Genomic DNA, 19345 nt, shown 5'->3' with positions numbered 1-19345 from the left:
CATTGAGTCTTAGTCTTGGAAGGGGGTTTGCTCTGAGGGGACCTGACCACTTGCCTTGATGTCTCCTGGGCGAGCAACTTGCTTGTTCTTGTAGTAATCAGTCAGCCTGCCTGTATTGTTTTGTATTTTTCCTGTCGGTCTTTCTTTCAAGAAGTATCTTCTGCTCTTCTAGCTGCTTCAGGTTGGTCGCCTTGTGCTCTTTTAAGAACAGTTTCTACGGGGCCAAACTGTCAACAGCAGCAGAAAGGTTAGGTAGGAAGTTAAGTGGGCAGTGAGTTTACGCTAACGATGGAGGAAGAACTCAGCAAAGGAGGGTGAAATGGTTGCATAACTCCAAGTCTGTAATCAATGCTGCTGAATGGAATCAACGTCATCGAATTGTACATGTAGAAATTGTTGAAATGGTGTACGTTCTGCTGTGTCTATTCTCAATAACAAAAGTAAAAATAAAATATCAAAATATGAAGCTATTGTTTCTACACATAACCTCCATCCAGGTCTACACACTTCTGAAGGTGGTGTTTCCATCTGTCTAATCCTTCCCCCTCATAATTCTTCGCTCTTCAAATTACACCATGTCAAAATTTCCTCAGCTCAACTCGCCTGGCCTTATTCTCAACAATGCAGTTTTCCATTTTCTTAAAACTTCTTCATAATAAGCACCTGTGGTTGTCCTCTGCCCTCTGGGAAAATCCATGAAGAACACCCCTTTGGAATTCCACAAAACCAGTGCCATAACCCTTAGAGCTCATCTGTCTGCCTTAAATTGAATGGGCCTAGCAGATCCCCTCTGAAGCCCTGGTTTTGATTGGATCTTGCTCTCTGGATTATTTTTAGAAATGTGGAGCTTCAACTCCAGTTACCAGTAGTTCCATAAAATTTTCTTCATTAGCTTTGATCTTGTTTACAAGACTGATGGAAAGATCAATTCTTCGTGCTGGCTTATCTTCATGCAACACTTTTGGCACCCATCCAGACAAAAGTTTGCTGAGGCCAAAATGTTTGTTTAAAATGTGAGATTCCCAACTTGAGTAGCTATGAATCAGTGGCAATTCTACGGTTTCCCACCAGTTTGTGGGCTTAGCCAGTTTCTTCATTCATTCAGGCTAACTGTCCTCCCTTTTTCTTGGCTTATCTGTGAGGTCTCTCTGACCTTCCTTAAAACCCTTCATCCGTCTAAAAATTATTGTTTTGTGTGGGGCAGCATTCCTGTATAATTATTGCAAAGTTTCAGTGATTTGGGAAGATATCCACTTGAGTTTTGTTTAAAATTTTGTATTAGCCTGACTTCAAAATAGTTTTTTCACACCCATGGCACAAAAATTGTCATTTTTTTTTCTTTTTCGGATAAGACTAAGACCAGTGTATTAGCAAGAAAACTGGCCTGTAGTCATCTATGGATCACAGAGACATCTTTAAACACCTTTTGTTTAGACTAAGCCCATGGACGTATGAACTGGAACCCTAGTAGCGATACTTCTTGACTTACCCTTCTATTCAGGTGGAAATTTCTGAGAATAAATGGTCTCATCTGGTGACCTCCCTTCCAGCCCGAGTTCAGGAGGCTCCAAGGACATTCTCAGAACCAGTAAAAGGAAGTAGTATCATTCATGGTAAGATCATTGGAGTTTCCAGAGAAAAGAATTTCCTTTTGTGAAACTAGTTCTGACTATGAAAACTTGGAGCAGCACAAACTTGTCAAATAAGGGACATTTCTCCATTAAATCAGCTCAGACCCCGACCCTCCAGTACACATCGAAAACCTATCCATTCCCTAGTGTCTTTCCTCTTCCCAGAAACCCTCCTTCCCCCCAGTCCCACCCCCATGCATCACATTCTTGTATAGCTATCCAAGACTAATTGCTTTGTAGATCTTCTGCATTTAACAGCATCTCTTCCCACCTAACAGGTAAAGTCTCTCTGACTACTGTGACCTGTTCTTAGGAGATGCTATTTAAAAACCCAGAGTGCAACTGGGAAGGCACAGGATCCCCTCCCCCGCCCCTTCCACCCGCTACCGGATGTGACTGAGATGTGTGGAGTTATATAAATGCTTTGTTTTGCCTTTGGTGTAGAGATTTTTCTAATCAACTGCAGAATTGTTATCAGCACACTGAAAGGAAAAGAAAAATGCAGATTTATGAAAGGCTTTTTAGAAAATAATGATAAATATCACTGCCACTACAGTCGGGGCCTGGGGGCAGAGTTGGGTGAAAGCCACACTTAGAGAAGAGAGTTCATTCTAAAGGCAGACACCCTGACCCCCAGCTTTTCCAAGAGAAGGGTGTTTTCTAGGTTTTCTCTGGCACTGACTGAACACCCCTGGCCCTCTACTTTCCCATGAAGCACAGTGCTAACAGCTAAAGGAGGAAAGAAAGTTCTGATCCACTTAAGGGAACAAAGTTGGTCTCTGCCACACAGTTGGTTAGAAACAGAGCTGCTACTTACTGGGACCTGTACAACCCTGGAATTGAGCCCTGGGATGCGACGGTTAAGCACTCCGCAGTACTGGATAGCTTTCAGATGAAACTCACCAGCTTTCTGCTTCCCTAGAGATTATGGATTTTGGACTTTGTCGTCCTGTGGTCACTTGCTGGACACTATGCCACCAGTCTTAAATGCCAGCAGGTCACCCCTGGTGGACAGGTTCTCTCAGAAGTTCAGCCAGAAAATTCCTTAGGAGCAAGGATGGTGAGACTTTGTCTCATGTACTGTGGACACATAATCAGGAGGGGACAGTCCGTGGAGTAGGCTATCATGCGTGGTAAAGTAGAGGGTCAGCAAAAGAGGAAGACCCTCAATGAGATGGATCAACACAGTGGTTGGAACACTGACTTCCAGTATAGCAATGCTGAGGCTGAACCATGCAGTACTTTGTTCTGTTGTTTTATGCCATGAGTTGGAACAACGATCTCAGCCTTGGAAACCCTATGGAGCAATTCGACACTGTTCTGTAACATTGCTCTGAGTCGGGATCAGTTCGATGGCAAGAGGTTTGGTTACTTGACCTCTCTGTGCCTGATCAGTTTTATCATCTGTAAAATGGGAGGAAGGCTGTTCCTACCTATATGGTTGTGTTTTCGTTGCCATTAGCTGCTACCAAGTTGTAGCAATCTCATGCGTACAGAGTAGAATGACTCCATAAGATTTCAAGGCTGTGGCTTTTTTGGAAGTAGATTACCAGGCCTATCTTCTAAGGTGCCTCTGGTTAGGTTCAAGCTGCTAACTTCTTAGCTAGAGGTCAAATGCTTACTGGTATGCCGCCTATATGGTGGTGGTGTTGTTAAGTGTCATAGAGTCAGTTCCAATTCATAGTGACTCTGTATAAGGTTTCCAAGGAGCACCTGGTGGGTTTGAGCCTCCAGTCCAGTGCTCATCCTACAACATCACAGGTTGTAGGATGTACAGTCGGAACCAACTCCACGGCACATAACAACAACAACACCCAAATGTGCACATGCGTAGTGTGGTTTCAAGTTCTGTCTCCCTGTTAATGCTAGAGCATACACCATGTGTCCACACCCGACCACTATTGATTGACCTAGTAAGTACCAGCATTGATCAAGATGCTTGAAGAGAAATGAGCGTGGAACTTACATCCTTTAAAGAATTCTCTCCGTACTTACATTCAAAGCTCTCCTCCTTACTTCCCTCCCACCCTCCCCATGCCTTCCTTCTTTCCATCTATCTTTCCTCGTTCAATTTCTCATTGACTAATACCTTGGAGTCAGACTGCATTGTAGCTTGGCCACTTAACTAGCTAATGCAAACTTGAGTCAATTTCTTCATCTCCAATTTCCCCCTTTCTAAACTAGAGATAAGAATAAGCCTCCATCTGCAGCCCTATAGCTAGCTATGTCAGGGCATGGCTCGGAGAGTCAGCTGGGAAACTGAATTCAAGAATGCACTTGGACCATGGCCTGTTAGCTTGGGCAGCTGAGGATGATGGATGAGGATTCTGCCCAAGCCTGAATGTGCTGCGTCCATACCTTGGCAAGGCTCTAATCCTTTGTGTAGCTCTGAGATTGATGAGCTTGGTGCACCTGGCCAGATGAGGCTGCCTCCCAGAGTGTATCTAGGCAAAGCTATGTATGCAGGGAGCCCCATTATCATCCCTGTCTGCACCCTGCTGGGGAGACTTAGGGGGACTTGGAAGCTGGCCCTGCTGATAGAGATTACACTGACTTTCTTCTGTATCCTTTAGATAAGGGAATGTAATTGATTTAGTCAAGTGGCTTCTGAGTTTATTCTTCCCAATAATCTGTGTCTACCATTGACATTTGTCCATAAGTGGTTAGACTCTTGGGCTTGGTGGGGAAATTCCATGAGATCACAAGTCAAGTCTTCATTACAGTGCCAGGCTCAGAGCTAGGGCTTCAGAAATGTTAGGTATTGTTAAGAAGCCCTGGTGGCACTGGGGGTTAGCTGTTGGCTGCCAGCCACAAGGTTGGCAGTTCAAACCCACCAGCCTGCTCTGCAGGAGAAAGGTGAGGCTGTTTGAGAAACCTTCTGTAGGGTCACTAAGAGTTATAATTGAATTGGTGGCAGTTGGGCTTTCATATACATACATGTATATATAGTCATTATTGGAATCCCTGCATGGTACCAATGGGTGATGTGCTTGGTACTAACCAAGTGCAGCCAGAATAAAGTTCTGACAGTCTCCTTCTAAAACAGGAGCCACTGGAACCCTATGGCGTATACAGCTCTACTCTGACATACATGGCGTCACCATGAGCTAGAATCAACTCAACAGCAACTGGTTTCTTGGTTATTATTAATATTAAACACTCACTTTGAGCCCTGGTATAGCAGTGTAGGATAAATATAGGACTGCTAACTGTGAAGTCAGCAATTCACACCACTCTTGTTGATCTACAGGGTTGATAGGAGTGAGAACCAACTCAATGACACTTAACAACAACAACAACAATAGTGGGTCAGCAGGCCAGAACCTAACAACGTAAGTCGGCACAACGCTAATTTAACTTTGGGTTTCTCTTTTAGTTCTTGCTGCAATGTATTCTTCAGTTAGCAAATACATTATTTATCTAGTAATTACATGCAAGGCAAGAATCCCAGGTAGTACTGTAGGATAAGCAAAGTTGGCAATTCGAACCCACCAGCCACTCTTAAAAACCCTATACAGGGTCACTATGAGTCGGAACTGACTTGACGGAACACAACAACAACATAGGACCATGGTAATGCACTCATTAAAATAGTGCTTAGCTTCTAACCAAAAGGTTAGTGGTTGAAATCCACCAGTTTCTCCAAAGGAAGTAGATATAGCATAAGATTCCAGCCTTGGAAACCCTATAGGGCAGCTCTATTGTTTTGTAGGGTCACTATGAATCAGAATCGACTCAAGACAATGGGGTGTTTTTGGTTTCTATGCCAGGTATGTGCTAGATGCAGGAATAATGCTCACAGATGTGCACACGCTCGTGTACAATGAATGTACAAGTCTGTTAGTGCAAAGGGACAGCCATTGCTTCTCTTCCTTCGCAGTTAAGGCAATGTCTGGTTCCTCTAGAACCCCTGATGAGCTGAACGGGGTCTCTTTAGTACTTTAAAGTGGAACTGATATCCTCTGCCTTCCTTCGTTCTTAAACAAGGAGAGGGAGGGATTGTATCTGAACACACGTGCGTTAGTTTAACTTATTTCTAAAGAAAGGATGTTTATCTGTAAAGTGGGAATTCGAGAAACTTCCCTGAGGACTCCTGGGAGAGTGAAAAAGGATCACAGACACCAAACAGTGAGCACAGGGTCTAGCATATGCAAAACCAAAAACCAAACCCAATCCACGGCCGTGGAGATGATTCCAACCCATGGTAACCCTAAGTAGGGCTTCTGAGGCTGTAACTCCTCTCATGGAGTGGCTGGTGGGTTGAATTGCCAACCTTGAGGTTAACAACCCAAATAACACCAGGGCTCCTTGAAAAAGAACATCATAAATGGAAGCTCTTCATCATTGCCCATTCAAGGGGTGAGAGAGAAGGTAATATGCAATAGTAAGAATATAGGTTTTAATACCCAAGATGTCCAGATGAATGGATAAAGAAAATATCGTATATAGCTACAATGGAATGTTATTCAGTCATAAAGAGAGAGGAGTTCTGATGTGTACTGCAATATTGATGACCCTTGAAAACATTTCGCTGAGTGAAATACATTGTTGTTGTTAAGTACCGTCAAGTCAGTTCCGACTCATAGCAACCCTGTATAGGGTTTTTCAGGAGCAGCTGGTAGGTTTGAACTGCAAACCCTGTGGTTCGTAGTCCAGTGCTGATCCTACAGCGCCACACCAGGATTCCTGAAATACAGATAGTTGTATGAAATAAGCAAATATGTAGAAACCAAAGATTATTAATGGTTACAGGGGGTGGGAGGAATGGGTAAAGGGGTGTTTTTGTTTAGGGGGGCCTTGAGTTTATGTGAATGATGATGGTACAATGGTTTGGAAAAGGACAGAGGAAATGGTTACACAACATGAAGAATGTAATTGGTGCCACTTAATTATACATGTAGAAATTGGGGAATGGAATGGTTTGTTACATATATTTTTACCATTATTTTTTTAAAAGCAGACTATGATTTTTGAGGACAGGAACAACTGGGTCTGAATCCTAACTCCCTCCAGATTTACTAGCTGGAAGGCCCTGGACTCATTGTTGGACTTCTCTGAGCCTCGTTCTCCACATCTGATAAATGGGGTTAGCATTCACCAGCCTCATAGTCCGTGAGATAAGGGGCAAAGGTGCTTCCCAGGTGCCTGAAGGTGGGCTTTTGCTGCTGCTTGGAGTGGAGACTGGGTCAGGAACTGATGAGTAGTGTGAGGGGCTGATGAGTAGTGTGCCTGATGAGAACTGATGAGTAGTGTGAGGGGCTGAGCCACTAGGTTGTCCTCTGGTGTTTTTGTTGTTGTTGAGTCCTAATGAGTTGGTTCTAAGGGTTTCCAAGGAGTAGCTGTTGAGCTTGAACTGCCAACCTTGCAGTTCAAAATGACCTTGTAGTCTAGTGCTTATTCTACAGCGCCACACTAGGACTCCTTTGGTGTTGAGTGCTGCCAATTCCAACACATAGAAACCCCATGTGAGGGAGTAGAACTGTCCCATGGGATATTCTTGGCTGTAGTCTTTACTGAAACAGACTGCCAGGTCCTTCTCCCGCGGACCCAGTCGGTGGGTTTGAACCGCTGACCTCTTGGTTAGTGGCTGAGTATTTAACTACTGTACTATCAAGGCTTCTTGGTTGGAAGCTAAATCTCTGGTTTTGTTTTTTTTTTTGAACTTGCTGTTTATCTGCATAGCCCAGTTTTATAAAACTGCAGTTCTCTTTGAAGACTGTGTATAATCCTCAGAATGCTGGCCTTTGTGGACAACAGACTTAAAAGTAATGTGACTAGGGTTGCTAAGGACCCCATGATATATTTGCAGGTATTATCCCCATATTACAAACAAGGGGATTGAAGCTCAGAGAGGCTAAGTCATCTGCTCAAGGTCACCCAGCCTTTTGGATCCCAGACCTAGTTAAACCCAGAAGATGTGTTCTTAGCGATCTCAAAACACCTTTGTAACCCCAGCTCTTTTTCTCTCTGTCCTCTTCCCGCTTCTCCTACACTAAGACAAAAAGAACTTGAGTTTCAAAGTCAGACTAGCCTGAATTCATTCCCAGCCTGAGTGTGGTATTTAAAATTAGGATCATGGTACCCACTGCTTTAGGTAGTTGTGAAAATTGAATGAGAAAACAAGATCCACAGAACGCTTTTGTCCCACAATTTGGCACACGTTGTTGTTAAGTTCCAACTCACAATGACCCTGTAAAGGGTTTCTGAGGAGCTACTGGTAGATTAGAACCACGGACCTTGCAGTCATCAGTCCAGTGCTCCTCCTACAGCATCTCACAGTAGGTGATGAGTAAACATTAGGGTCCCTGCTGTCATTTCCTCCTCCACACCCCACAGCACCGTCACTCACATGAACCTGAGCTCCGACTCCCGCCGGACCAGGACTTCACGCAGACGCTGGATTTTCACCATCTCAAGCTCGATCTCCTCGGGCATCATGGTTGTCTCGGCCATGGAGATGATGTCCAGCTGATCTGTGCAGGGGACACGAAACCCAAGGGTCAAGACCACACGGCTACAGCAGGCTCAGGTGGACCTGGGCTGTAAACAGCCTGCTTCCAGTGACCATCACAAACCTCAAGGGCACACACATCCCAGCCAATGCTACAAGTATGTATTTTGAGTGGGCCCCTTGGAAACTAGAAAACGTTTTCCATGGAAACCCTGCGAAGATCATAAGTGGAAGCTCAGACAAGCACACATAAACCTGTTTAAGGGCAAAAAGGCCTTGTCTGGCCCCAGCTCCTGAACGTCAGTTCTCCTTGACCATGGCGACAGGGCCTTATCCCCTCCCCCAAGACCAATTCTAACTTTAGGCAGAAGAAATGTTTGTAATAATTATTTTATGGGATTACAGTAATAATTATCTAATAGTCATACTGTTGTTGTTGTTATGTGCCGTGGAATCAGTTCCGACTCATAGTGACACTGTACAGGATTTCTGAGGCTTTAAATCTTTACGGGAGCAGAAAGCCTCATCTTTCTCCCATGGAACAGCTGGTAGTTTCAAACTGCTGACCTGCGGTTCACAGCCTGATTTGCAACCACTACGCTACCAGAGCTCCTTAATAGCCATACTACTGCCATAAAAAGTAATAAAATGTTTGTTGTAGTGAATTCAGATCATGCAGATAGGAAAAACAGAAAAATAAAAGTTATTCATAATCTGGTTGCCTACAGGAAACCACTATTAGAGTTTTGATATGCAGTTTTCCAGTCTCTACATGCACACACAAAAATATGCATAAATATGATATATATAAACACTCATATGTGTATAAACATATATATATATGTAAATCTTTATACACATACATAATCATGTAGGCAAGATACATGTGTGCATGAATGCATGCATATGTACTTGTTGTTGTTGTTAAGTGCTGTAGAGTCAGTTCCAACCCATAGCAACCCTGTATAGGGTTTCTGAGGAATGGCTGGTGAGCTTGAACCATAGACTTTGCAGTCTGGCGCATTAACCCACAGCACCACATCAGAACTCCATGCATGCATGTGTGTGTGTGTGTATGTATATATGTATATATATATATATATATATATATATATGTATATGAATGTGTAAATGAAGTACTGGTGAGGACTGTGCTGGACTGCAAAGTCAGTTTGAACCAAAAGTCTGTGGTTCAAGCTCACCAGCTGCTCCTAGGAAACCCTATACAGGGTTGCTATAAGTCGGAATCGACTCAACAGCACCTAATAACAACAGTGTATAAATACCCACATACATATTACCCACCAGTACAACCATAACATTTTGGTGTACATTATCCTAGTGTGAGTTTGCATACTGCATTGTTGTTGTTGTTAAGTGTTGTTAAATCAGTTCCAACTCATAGCAACTCTGTATGGCATTTCTGGGCAGTAAAGCTTTGGGGAAGCAGAAAGTCTCATCTTTCTCTTGCGGAGCAACTAGTAGACTAGAACCACTGACCTTGTGGTCAGCAGTCCAGTACTTATCCTACAGAGCCATTGTGCTCCCCACATATTACATAATGCGCATATAATACATTATAAGCTCTGGTAGCGTAGTGGTTACAAATCGGGCTGCGAACCACAAGGTCAGCAGTTCGAAACTACCAGCTGTTCCATGGGAGGAAGATGAGGCTTTCTGCTCCCATAAAGATTTACAGCCTTGGAAACCCTGTACAGGGTCGCTATGAGTCGGAACCGACACCACGGCACATAGCCATAGCCATACATGCTTAAGAGCTCTGGGAGCATAGTGGTTATTAGTCAGTCTGCTAACCTTAAGGTCAGCAGTTTGAATTACCAGCTGTTCCTCGGGAGAAAAATGAAGCTTTCTGCTCCCATGAAAGATTTATAGCCTTGGAAACCCTATGCAGGGTTGCTATGAGTCAAAATTGACTCCAAGGCACACCAACACCATACACCATTGACTATGTGTGAGGGGGCTTTAAAAAGTTCATAGAAATAGTCCATTATCTTTTCATTCAGTTGTTTCATTAACATTTTGAAGCCCCTTCAAATAGATACATATGTACAAAGGTAGAACAACAACTGTTACTATTAGGATTCCAATTCATACACGCACAGTTTTATTCCACTCGTCTGTCGCTTGGTCGTACTGTGGTGTCTGCATGCTGGATGCTATGCCTCCAGTATTTTAAATACCAGCAGGGTCACCCATGGTGGACAGCTTTCTGCTAAGCTTCCTTCCAGACTAAGACAGACTCCAAAGAAATAGGAGTGGACTCCTTCTGAATGTTTAGCCACGGAAAACCTTATAAATAGCAGTGGAACACTCTCAGATATCACTAGAATATTGAAACATGGTGAATAACACCAGAATATTGTCAGATAGGGTGTCAGAAGATGAGCCCTTCAGGTTGGAAGGCACTCAGAATATGACTGGGGAAGAGCTGTGTCCTCAAAGTAGAGTTGAAGGTGATGATACCAAAGAAGTAAAGCTTTCGGGACCTTCATTTGCTGAAGGGACACAGCTCAAACTGAGGAGAAAGAGCTGAAGACATCCATTAATAATTGGAAAGTGAAATGCATAAAGTATGAATCTAGGACAATTAGAAGTTGTCAAAAATGAAATGGAACACATGAAGATTGATAGTCGAGACATTAGTGAGCTGAAATGGACTGGGATTATTTCAAGATCTATCTTGATGTATAGGGCTGCCTGTGACATGCCCACAGGACTACTATTATTCAAATGTATGCACCAACCACTAATGCCATTGATGATAAACTTGAAGAATTTTACCAACTTCATCAGTCTGAAATTGATCAAACATGCAATCAAGATGTACTGATAATTACTGGTGATTAGAATACAAAGGTTTGTTGCAAAACATGACTTTGGTGATAGAAACGATGCTAGAATTTTACAAGACTAATGATTTCTTTATTGCAAATACTTTTTTGAAATTACATAAAAGATGACTATACTTATGGACCTCACCAGATGGAATACACAGAAATCAAATTGACTACACATGTGGAAAGTGACATTGGAAAAGCTCCACATTATCAGCCCAAACAAGGCCAGGGGCAAACTGTGGAACAGACCATCAGTTGCTCACATGCAAGGTCAGGCTGAAGCTGAAGAAAAAACAAGTCCACAAGAGCCAAAATATGACCTTGATTATATCCCACCTGAATTTAGAGATCATCTCAAGAACAGGTTTGATGCCTTAGACACTAATGACTGAAGATCACAAGAGTTGTGGGATGACTTCAAGAACATCATACAGAAAAAAGCAAAAGGTCATTAAGAAGACAAGAAAGAAGAAAAAGACAAAATGGATGCTAAAGCAAATGGAAGAAATAAGGAAGTAATAGAGCTGAACAGAAACTTTCAAAGGGCAACTTGAGAAGACAAATATTATAATGAAATGTGCAAAGACCTGGAGTTAGAAAATCACAAAGGAAGAACATTCTCAGCATTTCTCAAGCTGAAAAAGCAAATTCAAGCCCTGACTTTCAATATTGGAGGATCTATAGGAAACCCATTGAATGATGCAGAAAGCATCTAAAGAAGATGGAAGGAATACACAGAGTCACTGTACCAAAAAGAAATGGACGATGTTCAACCATTTCATGAGATAACTTATGATCAAGAGCCAATGGTACTGAAGGAAGAAGTCCAAGCTGCACTGAAGGCATTGACAAGGAGCAAGGCTCTGGGAATTGATGGAATACAAACTGAAATCTTTTAACAAACTGATGCAGCACTAAAGGCACTCACCCATCTATGCCAAGATTTTGGAAGACAGCTACCTGACCAATTGATAGGAAGAGATCCATATTTATGCCCATTCCAAAGAGATGTGACCCAACATTTTGCAGAAACTATCAGACAATATCATTAATATCAAATACAAGTAAAATTTTGCTCAAGATAATTAAAAAACAGCTGCAACAGTACATTGACAGGGATCTGTCAGAGGTTCAAGTCAGATTCAGGAGAGGACATGGAACAAGGTATATCATTGATGATGTCAGATGGATCTTGACTGAATGCAGAAAACATCAGAAAGATGTTTGCCTGTGCTTTATTGACTATGCAAAGGCTTTCAACTGTGTGAATCATGAGAAGCTAGGACAACATTATGAAGCATGAGTATTCCAGAACACTTAATTGTGCTCATGAGGAACCTGTACATAGACCAAGAGGCAGTCGTTCAAACAGAACAAGGAGACAATGAATGATTTGAAATCAGTAAAGATGTGTGCCAGGGTTGTATTCTTTCACTTATTACTTATTCAGTCTGTAATGCTGAACAAATAATCTGAGAAGGTGGATTATGTGACGTAGAACGTGGCATCAGGATTGGTGGAAGATTGCATTAACAATCTGCAATATGCGGATGATACAACCTTGCTTGTTGAAACTGAAGAGGATTTAAAATACTTTGATGAAGATCAAAGACCACAGTCTTCAGTATGGGTTGCAACTCAATGTAAAAAAACACACAAATCTTCACAACTTGATCAATAAATAGCATCATGATCAATGGAGAAAAGACTGAAGTTGTCAAAGACTTATTTTTGCTTGGATCCACTATCAACACTCATGGAGGCAAAATTCAAGAAATCAACTGACATTGCATTAGGCAATTCTACTGCATAAGATGTCTTTCAAGTGTTCAAGGGCAAAGATGTCAGTTTCAGGACTAAGGTGCACCTGACCCAAGCCATGGTATTTTCAAAAGCTTCATAATGTGAAAGTTGGACAATGAATAAGGAAGGCTGTAAAAGAATTGATGCATTTGAGTTATGGTGTTGGAGAACAATATTAAAAGTACCATGGACTGCTAGAAGAATAAATAAATCTGTGTTAGACGAAGTACAGCCAGAATGCTCCTTAGAAGTCAGGATGGCAAAACTTCATCTCCCATACTTCGGACATATTATCACCCTAGAGAAGGACATTATGCTTGGTAAAGTGGAGGGTCAGTGAAAAAGGAAGACCCCCTAATGAGATGAAAATCTTCCACAGTGCCAGCAGCAGTGGTCTCAAGTGTAACCGTTGTAAGGATGTTACAGGACCAGGCAGTATTTTGTTCTGTTGTGCATGAGGTGGCTATGAAAAGTCAGAAGCGACTTTACGGAACCTAACAACAACAAGAAGTCTCATTAGAAAGCGTTCCAAAAAAATAAAAGTCCAATCAAAACTGTTTTCTGAGGGGATCTGTTGGGCCAATTAAATTTAAGGCAAAGAGGTCAGCCCAGAAGGTTTTAGCTACTATTTTCTGGGATTCCAAATGGAGTCATCTTCACAGATTTTCTGGAAGGACACAGGATGACCATGTGGGCTTCTTAGGAAGAAGTATGGTGAACATGAGGCATTCATGAGGAAAGGGCCAGGAAAATTGTACCGAGGAATTGTTTCCATCACGACAGTTCACCTGTTCGTTCTTTGAGAGTAGCAAGGTTGGTCCTATAAGAATTTCCTAACCCATCTATCCTACAACTCTGATCTTGTTTCCAGAATTGAAAGAACACTAAGAAAGAGCATGAGTTGAGTCTCTCAAGGATGCCAAAAGTGCAGTTTTGACGTGGTATAAATAGAAGAACAGAGAATTCTTCAAGAAAGGGTTGGTGGTTGTGTGCTGTGGAGTCGAGTAGCAACCCTGTATGGGGTTTCCAAGGCTGTAAATCTTCAGGGAACAGAAGGCCTCCTCTTTGTCCCAGGGAGTGTCTGGTGGAGTCAAGCTGCTGACCTTTTGGTTAGCAGCCCAACATGTACCCACTATGATTTAGATAGAAAAAACACTGTCTTCAGAAGTGTAAAAACCTAGATGGAGGATAGTGTAGAAACCGTAGCATCACATTTTGGTAGTTTTACTTAATAGAGATGTATTAGAAAAAAGACAGGTATATCTAAACATTAATATAGCAAAACCTGTCAGAGCCGGAACTTGACTAACTGCCTTGTTTTTCCTGGCCTCACAAATTTCTCACCTTTGACAAGGAGCAGGCTTACCACTTTTCGACTGCTGGTTTTAGTGGAAAATAAAATAATTGAGCTTTCATTCCCTGACAAGTTTCCACTGTACATAGGTTTCAGCTTTCACAGGTTTTATTGTGTTAAGGGTCATTGAGTTGGTTTCAACTCATAGTAACCCTATGTACAACAGAACAAAACACTGCCCAGTCCTGTATACCTACACACACACATACACACACATATTTTGCCTGGATCCACAATTAACACTCATGAGAAGCAGCAGTCAAGAAATCAAACAACATATTTCATTAGGTAAATCTGCTGCAGAAAACCTCTTTAAAAGTGCTTAAGGGCAAAGACGTCAGTTTCAGGATTAAGGTGCACCTGACCCAAGCTATGGTATTTTCAATAGCCTCATTTGTTGGTGGTGTTGTTGTTGAGTGCCATCGAGTTTGTTCCGACTCATAGTGACCTTGTATAGGATTCCTGAGGCTTTAAATCTTCGTAGGAGCCGAAAGCCTCATCTTTCTCCTGCAGAGTGGCTGGCAGGCTCAAACTGTGGACCTTGTGGTTTTCAGTCCAGAGCTTATCCTACAGAGCCACCGTGCTTCACCTACAACCTCATATGCATGTAAAAGTTGGATGATGAATAAGGAAGACTGGAAAAGAATAGATGCGCTTGAGTTAATGGTGTTGGAGAAGAATGTAAAAAGTACCATGGACTGTCAGAACAAGAAATCTGTGTTGGAGGAACAACTAGAATACTCCTTAGAACAAGAATGGGGAGACTTCGTCTCTCATACTTCAGACATACTATCAGGAAGGACCAATCCCTGACAAAAGGACATCGTGCTTGGTAAAGTAGAGGGTCAACAAAAAGGAGGAAGGGTCCCACCAAGATGGACTGACACAGTGGCAGCAACTATGGTCTCAAACACAATAACAATTGTGAGGATGGCACAGGACCCGGAAATGTTTCCTTCTGTTATGTACATTGTTGCTAGAGTTGGAATTGACCCAACGGCACCTTAGCAACGTCAAACAAATACACACACACAAACTCATTATATAAATATTATTTGAGTAATATAAAGTTGCTGTTGTTAATGTGGAGTGCTGTTGAGTCGATTCCAATTCATAGCAACCCTGTATAGGGTTCCCAAGGAGTGGAAAGCATGGGAAGAGAATTCATCGTGCCCCGGAAGCTGGCATTTTACCTCCATCCTTGGAGATGGGCTGGGGCAGTGGCATCATAGACTGCAGGTTTTGAGATGAGTGTTCAGCTTTCATTTGGGACTAAAGTCATCTGTTGAAAGGTCTTGCTCATGAATACTTCCCATCCCCTGGAGAGAGGCATGAGTCTAGACCTCAAATCAGATGCAAACTAGTTTTGTTTTTGTAGAGAGCTCTCTGTGATGGGCATGGTGCTCGGCTCAAGAGAAAACTTGTTTCTCTTAGTCTTCACAAGAGTTGGTAAACAATGGGCCAAATCCATGACTGATGGGTTAGGAAAGTCAGTGGAATGGGAACAGGAAACACAGTGAGAAATTAATGTAAGTAATGTTACATTGTGGGGATAGCAATCAATGACATGAAACAAAATACATATGGATTGTTGAATGGAAGACTGATCTGCTTTGTAAATCTGAACCCATCTCACAATGTTGTTGTTGTTGTTGTTAGGTGCCATTGAGTCAGTTCAGACTCACAGCAACCCTCTGCACAACAGAATGAAACAATGCCCGGTCTTGCAGCGTCTTCACAATTGTTGCATTTGAGGTCTCTGCTGCCGCCGCTGCCGCTATTCATAATGTTTCCATCTTCTGGCACTATATCTGACAATATTCCACTGGTATTCATAAGGTTTTCAGTGGCTAATCATTCAGAAACGGTCCATCTCTCCTTCCTAGGCTGTCTTAGTCTGGACATTCTCCTGAAACCTGTCCACCATGGGTGACCTTGCTGGTACTGAAAATACCCGTGGTGGCATAGCTTCCAGCATCCCAGCAACATGAAAGCCCCCACAGAAGAAAAACCAGCCAGATGTGGTTAAGTGCTGACAAGTTAGTTCTGACTCATGGCGATCCTGTATAGGTTTTCTGAGGCTGTAAATCTTTATGGGAGCAGAAAGCTTCATCTTTCTTCCACAAAGAAGCTGGTGGGCTTGAACCACAGACCTTATGGTTTGTAGTCTAGAGCTTATCCTACAGAGCCACAGTATGTGTGACCCTGCTGGTATCTAAAATACCCGTGGCAAAGCTTTCAGAATCAACATGCAAGCCACCTCAGTACGACAGACTGACAGACGAGTGGTGGACAACTCACAATGTTATTGATGTGATTAAGTGCTGTTAAGTCTGTTCCAACTCATAGCGACCCTGTATAGGATTTCTGAGGAGCAGCTGGTGGGTTTGAACTGCTGACCTTGTGGTTCGCAGTCCAGTGCTGATTCTACAGTGCTACATCAGGAGTCCAAGTTACAATAGAAAGTTTAAAAAAAGAAAAGAAACAGAAATAGCACCACTGTCCTTAACAACAGAGAAAATTGAGGATACAGAGTAGGTGTTCTCATACTTTTGTAGGCATGGTAATTACCTAGGGAGCTTGGATTCTATAGGCCTGGGTTGGAGGGTTTTTACGCATTCAATTATGTCTCCTAAAAATATATGTCCTTTATTTCAGAGGCAAATCCCAACCTCTATGCCTGTGATTAGATCCCATTTGGAAATGGGTTGTCTTTGTGATGTGAATGAGGTATGACTCCTAGAGAGAGTGTTTTGAGTCAATCTCTTGTGTGATACAAAAAAGATTAAGTAAGCAAGCCAACAAGAAGAAATGGAGGAAGATTAGTACCAAGCCATGTGGAGATCGCCAAAGAACCAGGAAACAGATGCTGAGGAGACAAGGACTCTTCCCCTAGAGCCCAGGGGAAGTCCTGAATTTAGATTTCTAGCCTCCCAAACTCTGAGAACATAAATACTGTTTGTTAAAGTCCCCGTTCGCCTTGTTCTTGTATTTTTGTTACAGCAGCGTTAGGAACCTAGGGGTCATGCCCAAGAGTCCTCCTGCAGGAGATTGCGTGACCACACTTGGGAAGTGGTGGCTTGGGACATGTATGGTCAGATTCTGCTGGGTCTGAACTTGTGTGAAAGAATCACAGTTGACCCTTGAACAACCCGGGTTTGAACTGTGTGGACCAATTATATGTAGATTTTTTTTTTTCTCTGTTGTCATCAAGGTGAGCAAAAGTTGCAAGTTTCTGCTTAAAATAATGAGCAGTTTCTGCTTAAAATAATGAGCAGTTCGTCATGAGCTGATTAGCGTCACAGGTGTTTTAAATGAATCCTCAAGACACGTGAACTCGGCGTAACAGCAACAGGAAAAAGAAATCCTGATAAGAATCTTCTCAGCGACATCTTCCAGCTAGAAGGCAAGCCACCCACAGGTACCAATGACTCATTCCTCATAGGAGGACAAATGGTGGAAGGAGAGGGTGGAAGGAAGGCCTCCCAGCTGGGCAGAGAAAGTGAGCTACCAGGCTCTGTCACAGAGTTGTGGATAGAATTTGGTTGTTGGGTAGAGACGACCGAGCACTAAGGCAGAAACCAGTGCTACCACTGAGCTTCTAGGAGCTGAGTTACTTCTGGGAGAAGCAGCAACTAAGTCCATCCTCCCATGCCACCCTGGGAAGATGCATGTCTACAAAGCAGCAGCTCCACAAACACAGGCTGAGCATCTGGGGTAGGACTGGGCCCATGTAATCATTGATCTTGAAAACATAAAGCCCTCCAGAGACAGGGTTGGCAGGGGCAATTGCAGATGAGGGCTGGCAATCTCCTAGAAATGTCTAATGTAAACACGGACTAGTCAGTAGCTGCTGAGTTGGCTCCGACTTGTGGCAATCCAGGTGTGTCAGAGAAGTGGGCTCCCAAGGGTTTCTAATCGCTATTTTGTCTGGAAGTACATTGCCAGACCTTTCTATCAAGGCAACTCTGGGTGGTTTAGAACCTGCGACTTTCAGTTAGCAGCCCAGCGCATTAATTGTTTGCACCACCCAGTGACTCCCAGCAAAAAACAACAACAAAAAACCCCCCAATGCCACCAAGCTGATTCCAAGCCTAGTAAGGTATCGGACTGAGCAGCACTGCTCCATAGGGTTTCTGAGACTCAGTCTTTATGGGAGCAGACAGCCTCATAGTTCTCTCAATGGAGGGGCTGGTGAGTTTGAACCGCTGACCTTTCAGTTAGTAGCCCAATGCTTAATATATGATGCCACCAGGGCTCCTTTGTTGTAGTTGTTGTTAAGTGTCATCGAGTTGGTTCCAACCCATAGTGACGCTATATAGGGTTTCCAAGGAGCAGTTGGTGAGCTTGAACCACCAATCTTATGGTTCAAACTGACTTTGCAGTCACAGCACCACACCAGGATTCTTTAGTATCTCTCTATTCCTTGATAATTCCCTTGTGATCAAGTCAGAGAGAAATTAGATCTCAGTCTGGGTCGTGGGCAAGCTAGAGTATTTAGCAAGAATTTTCAAACACTGCTGCATTTTTCATTAGTTTTATTTTTCTGGCTATTTTCAAATTATGCCAAGTGATAGCAGCATTTTACTTAAAATAAGTTTATTTGGGTAAAAAAGAAGTCTATGCAAAGAAATACCGAGCAGATGATAATGTAGATACTACGTTATTATTGCTGTTAGGTGCCATTGAGTCGATACCAATTCATAGCGACCCCATACACATTAGAACAAAACATTGCCCGGTCCTGTGCCAACCTTGCAATTGTTGCTACACTTGAGCCCATTGCTGCTGCCACTGTGCCAATCCATCTCCTTGGGGGTCTTCCTCTTTTTCTCTGACACTCCACTTTACCAAAAAAGATATCCTTCTCCAGGGACTAGTCCCTCCTGATAATATGTCCAAAGTATGAAAGACAAAGTCTGGCCATCTGGCTTCCAAGGAGCACTCTGGCTGTACTTCTTGCAACACAGAACTGTTGGTTCTTCTGGCAGCCCATGGCACTTTCACATGCATGAGGTAACTGAAAAATATCACAGCTTGGGTCAGGCGCACCTTAGTCTTCAAATTGATATTTTTGCTCTTTAGTACTTTGAAAAAGGTCTTTTGCAGCTGATTTGCCTAATACACTATAGCGTTTGATTTCTTGACTGCTGCACTGGACTGGGAGCCACACGGTCGGCAGTTCAAGCCCACCAGTGGCTCCTAGAAAAAAAAAATGAGAATTTTTTCTTCCACAAAACCCTATAGG

At 42.8% G+C, this 19345-nt stretch overlaps 1 protein-coding gene across 1 annotated transcript in view; it reads right to left on the bottom strand.

Annotated features, from left to right (window-relative positions):
• LOC102829896 (chromosome unknown open reading frame, human C16orf45) overlaps positions 1-19345 on the bottom strand; it is a 146002-nt gene that overhangs the window by 43435 nt on the left and 83222 nt on the right. The window contains exon 2 of the mRNA XM_006871958.1: positions 7981-8104. Within this exon, the coding sequence (XP_006872020.1) occupies positions 7981-8104 (124 nt within the window). The remainder of the gene's footprint in view (positions 1-7980; positions 8105-19345) is intronic.

This window comes from Chrysochloris asiatica, unplaced genomic scaffold (assembly GCF_000296735.1).
Source record: "Chrysochloris asiatica unplaced genomic scaffold, ChrAsi1.0 scaffold00178, whole genome shotgun sequence".
NCBI lineage: Eukaryota > Metazoa > Chordata > Mammalia > Afrosoricida > Chrysochloridae > Chrysochloris > Chrysochloris asiatica.
The sequence above is the reverse complement of the archived record's forward strand: the minus strand, read 5'-3'. Positions and strand labels throughout refer to the sequence as shown.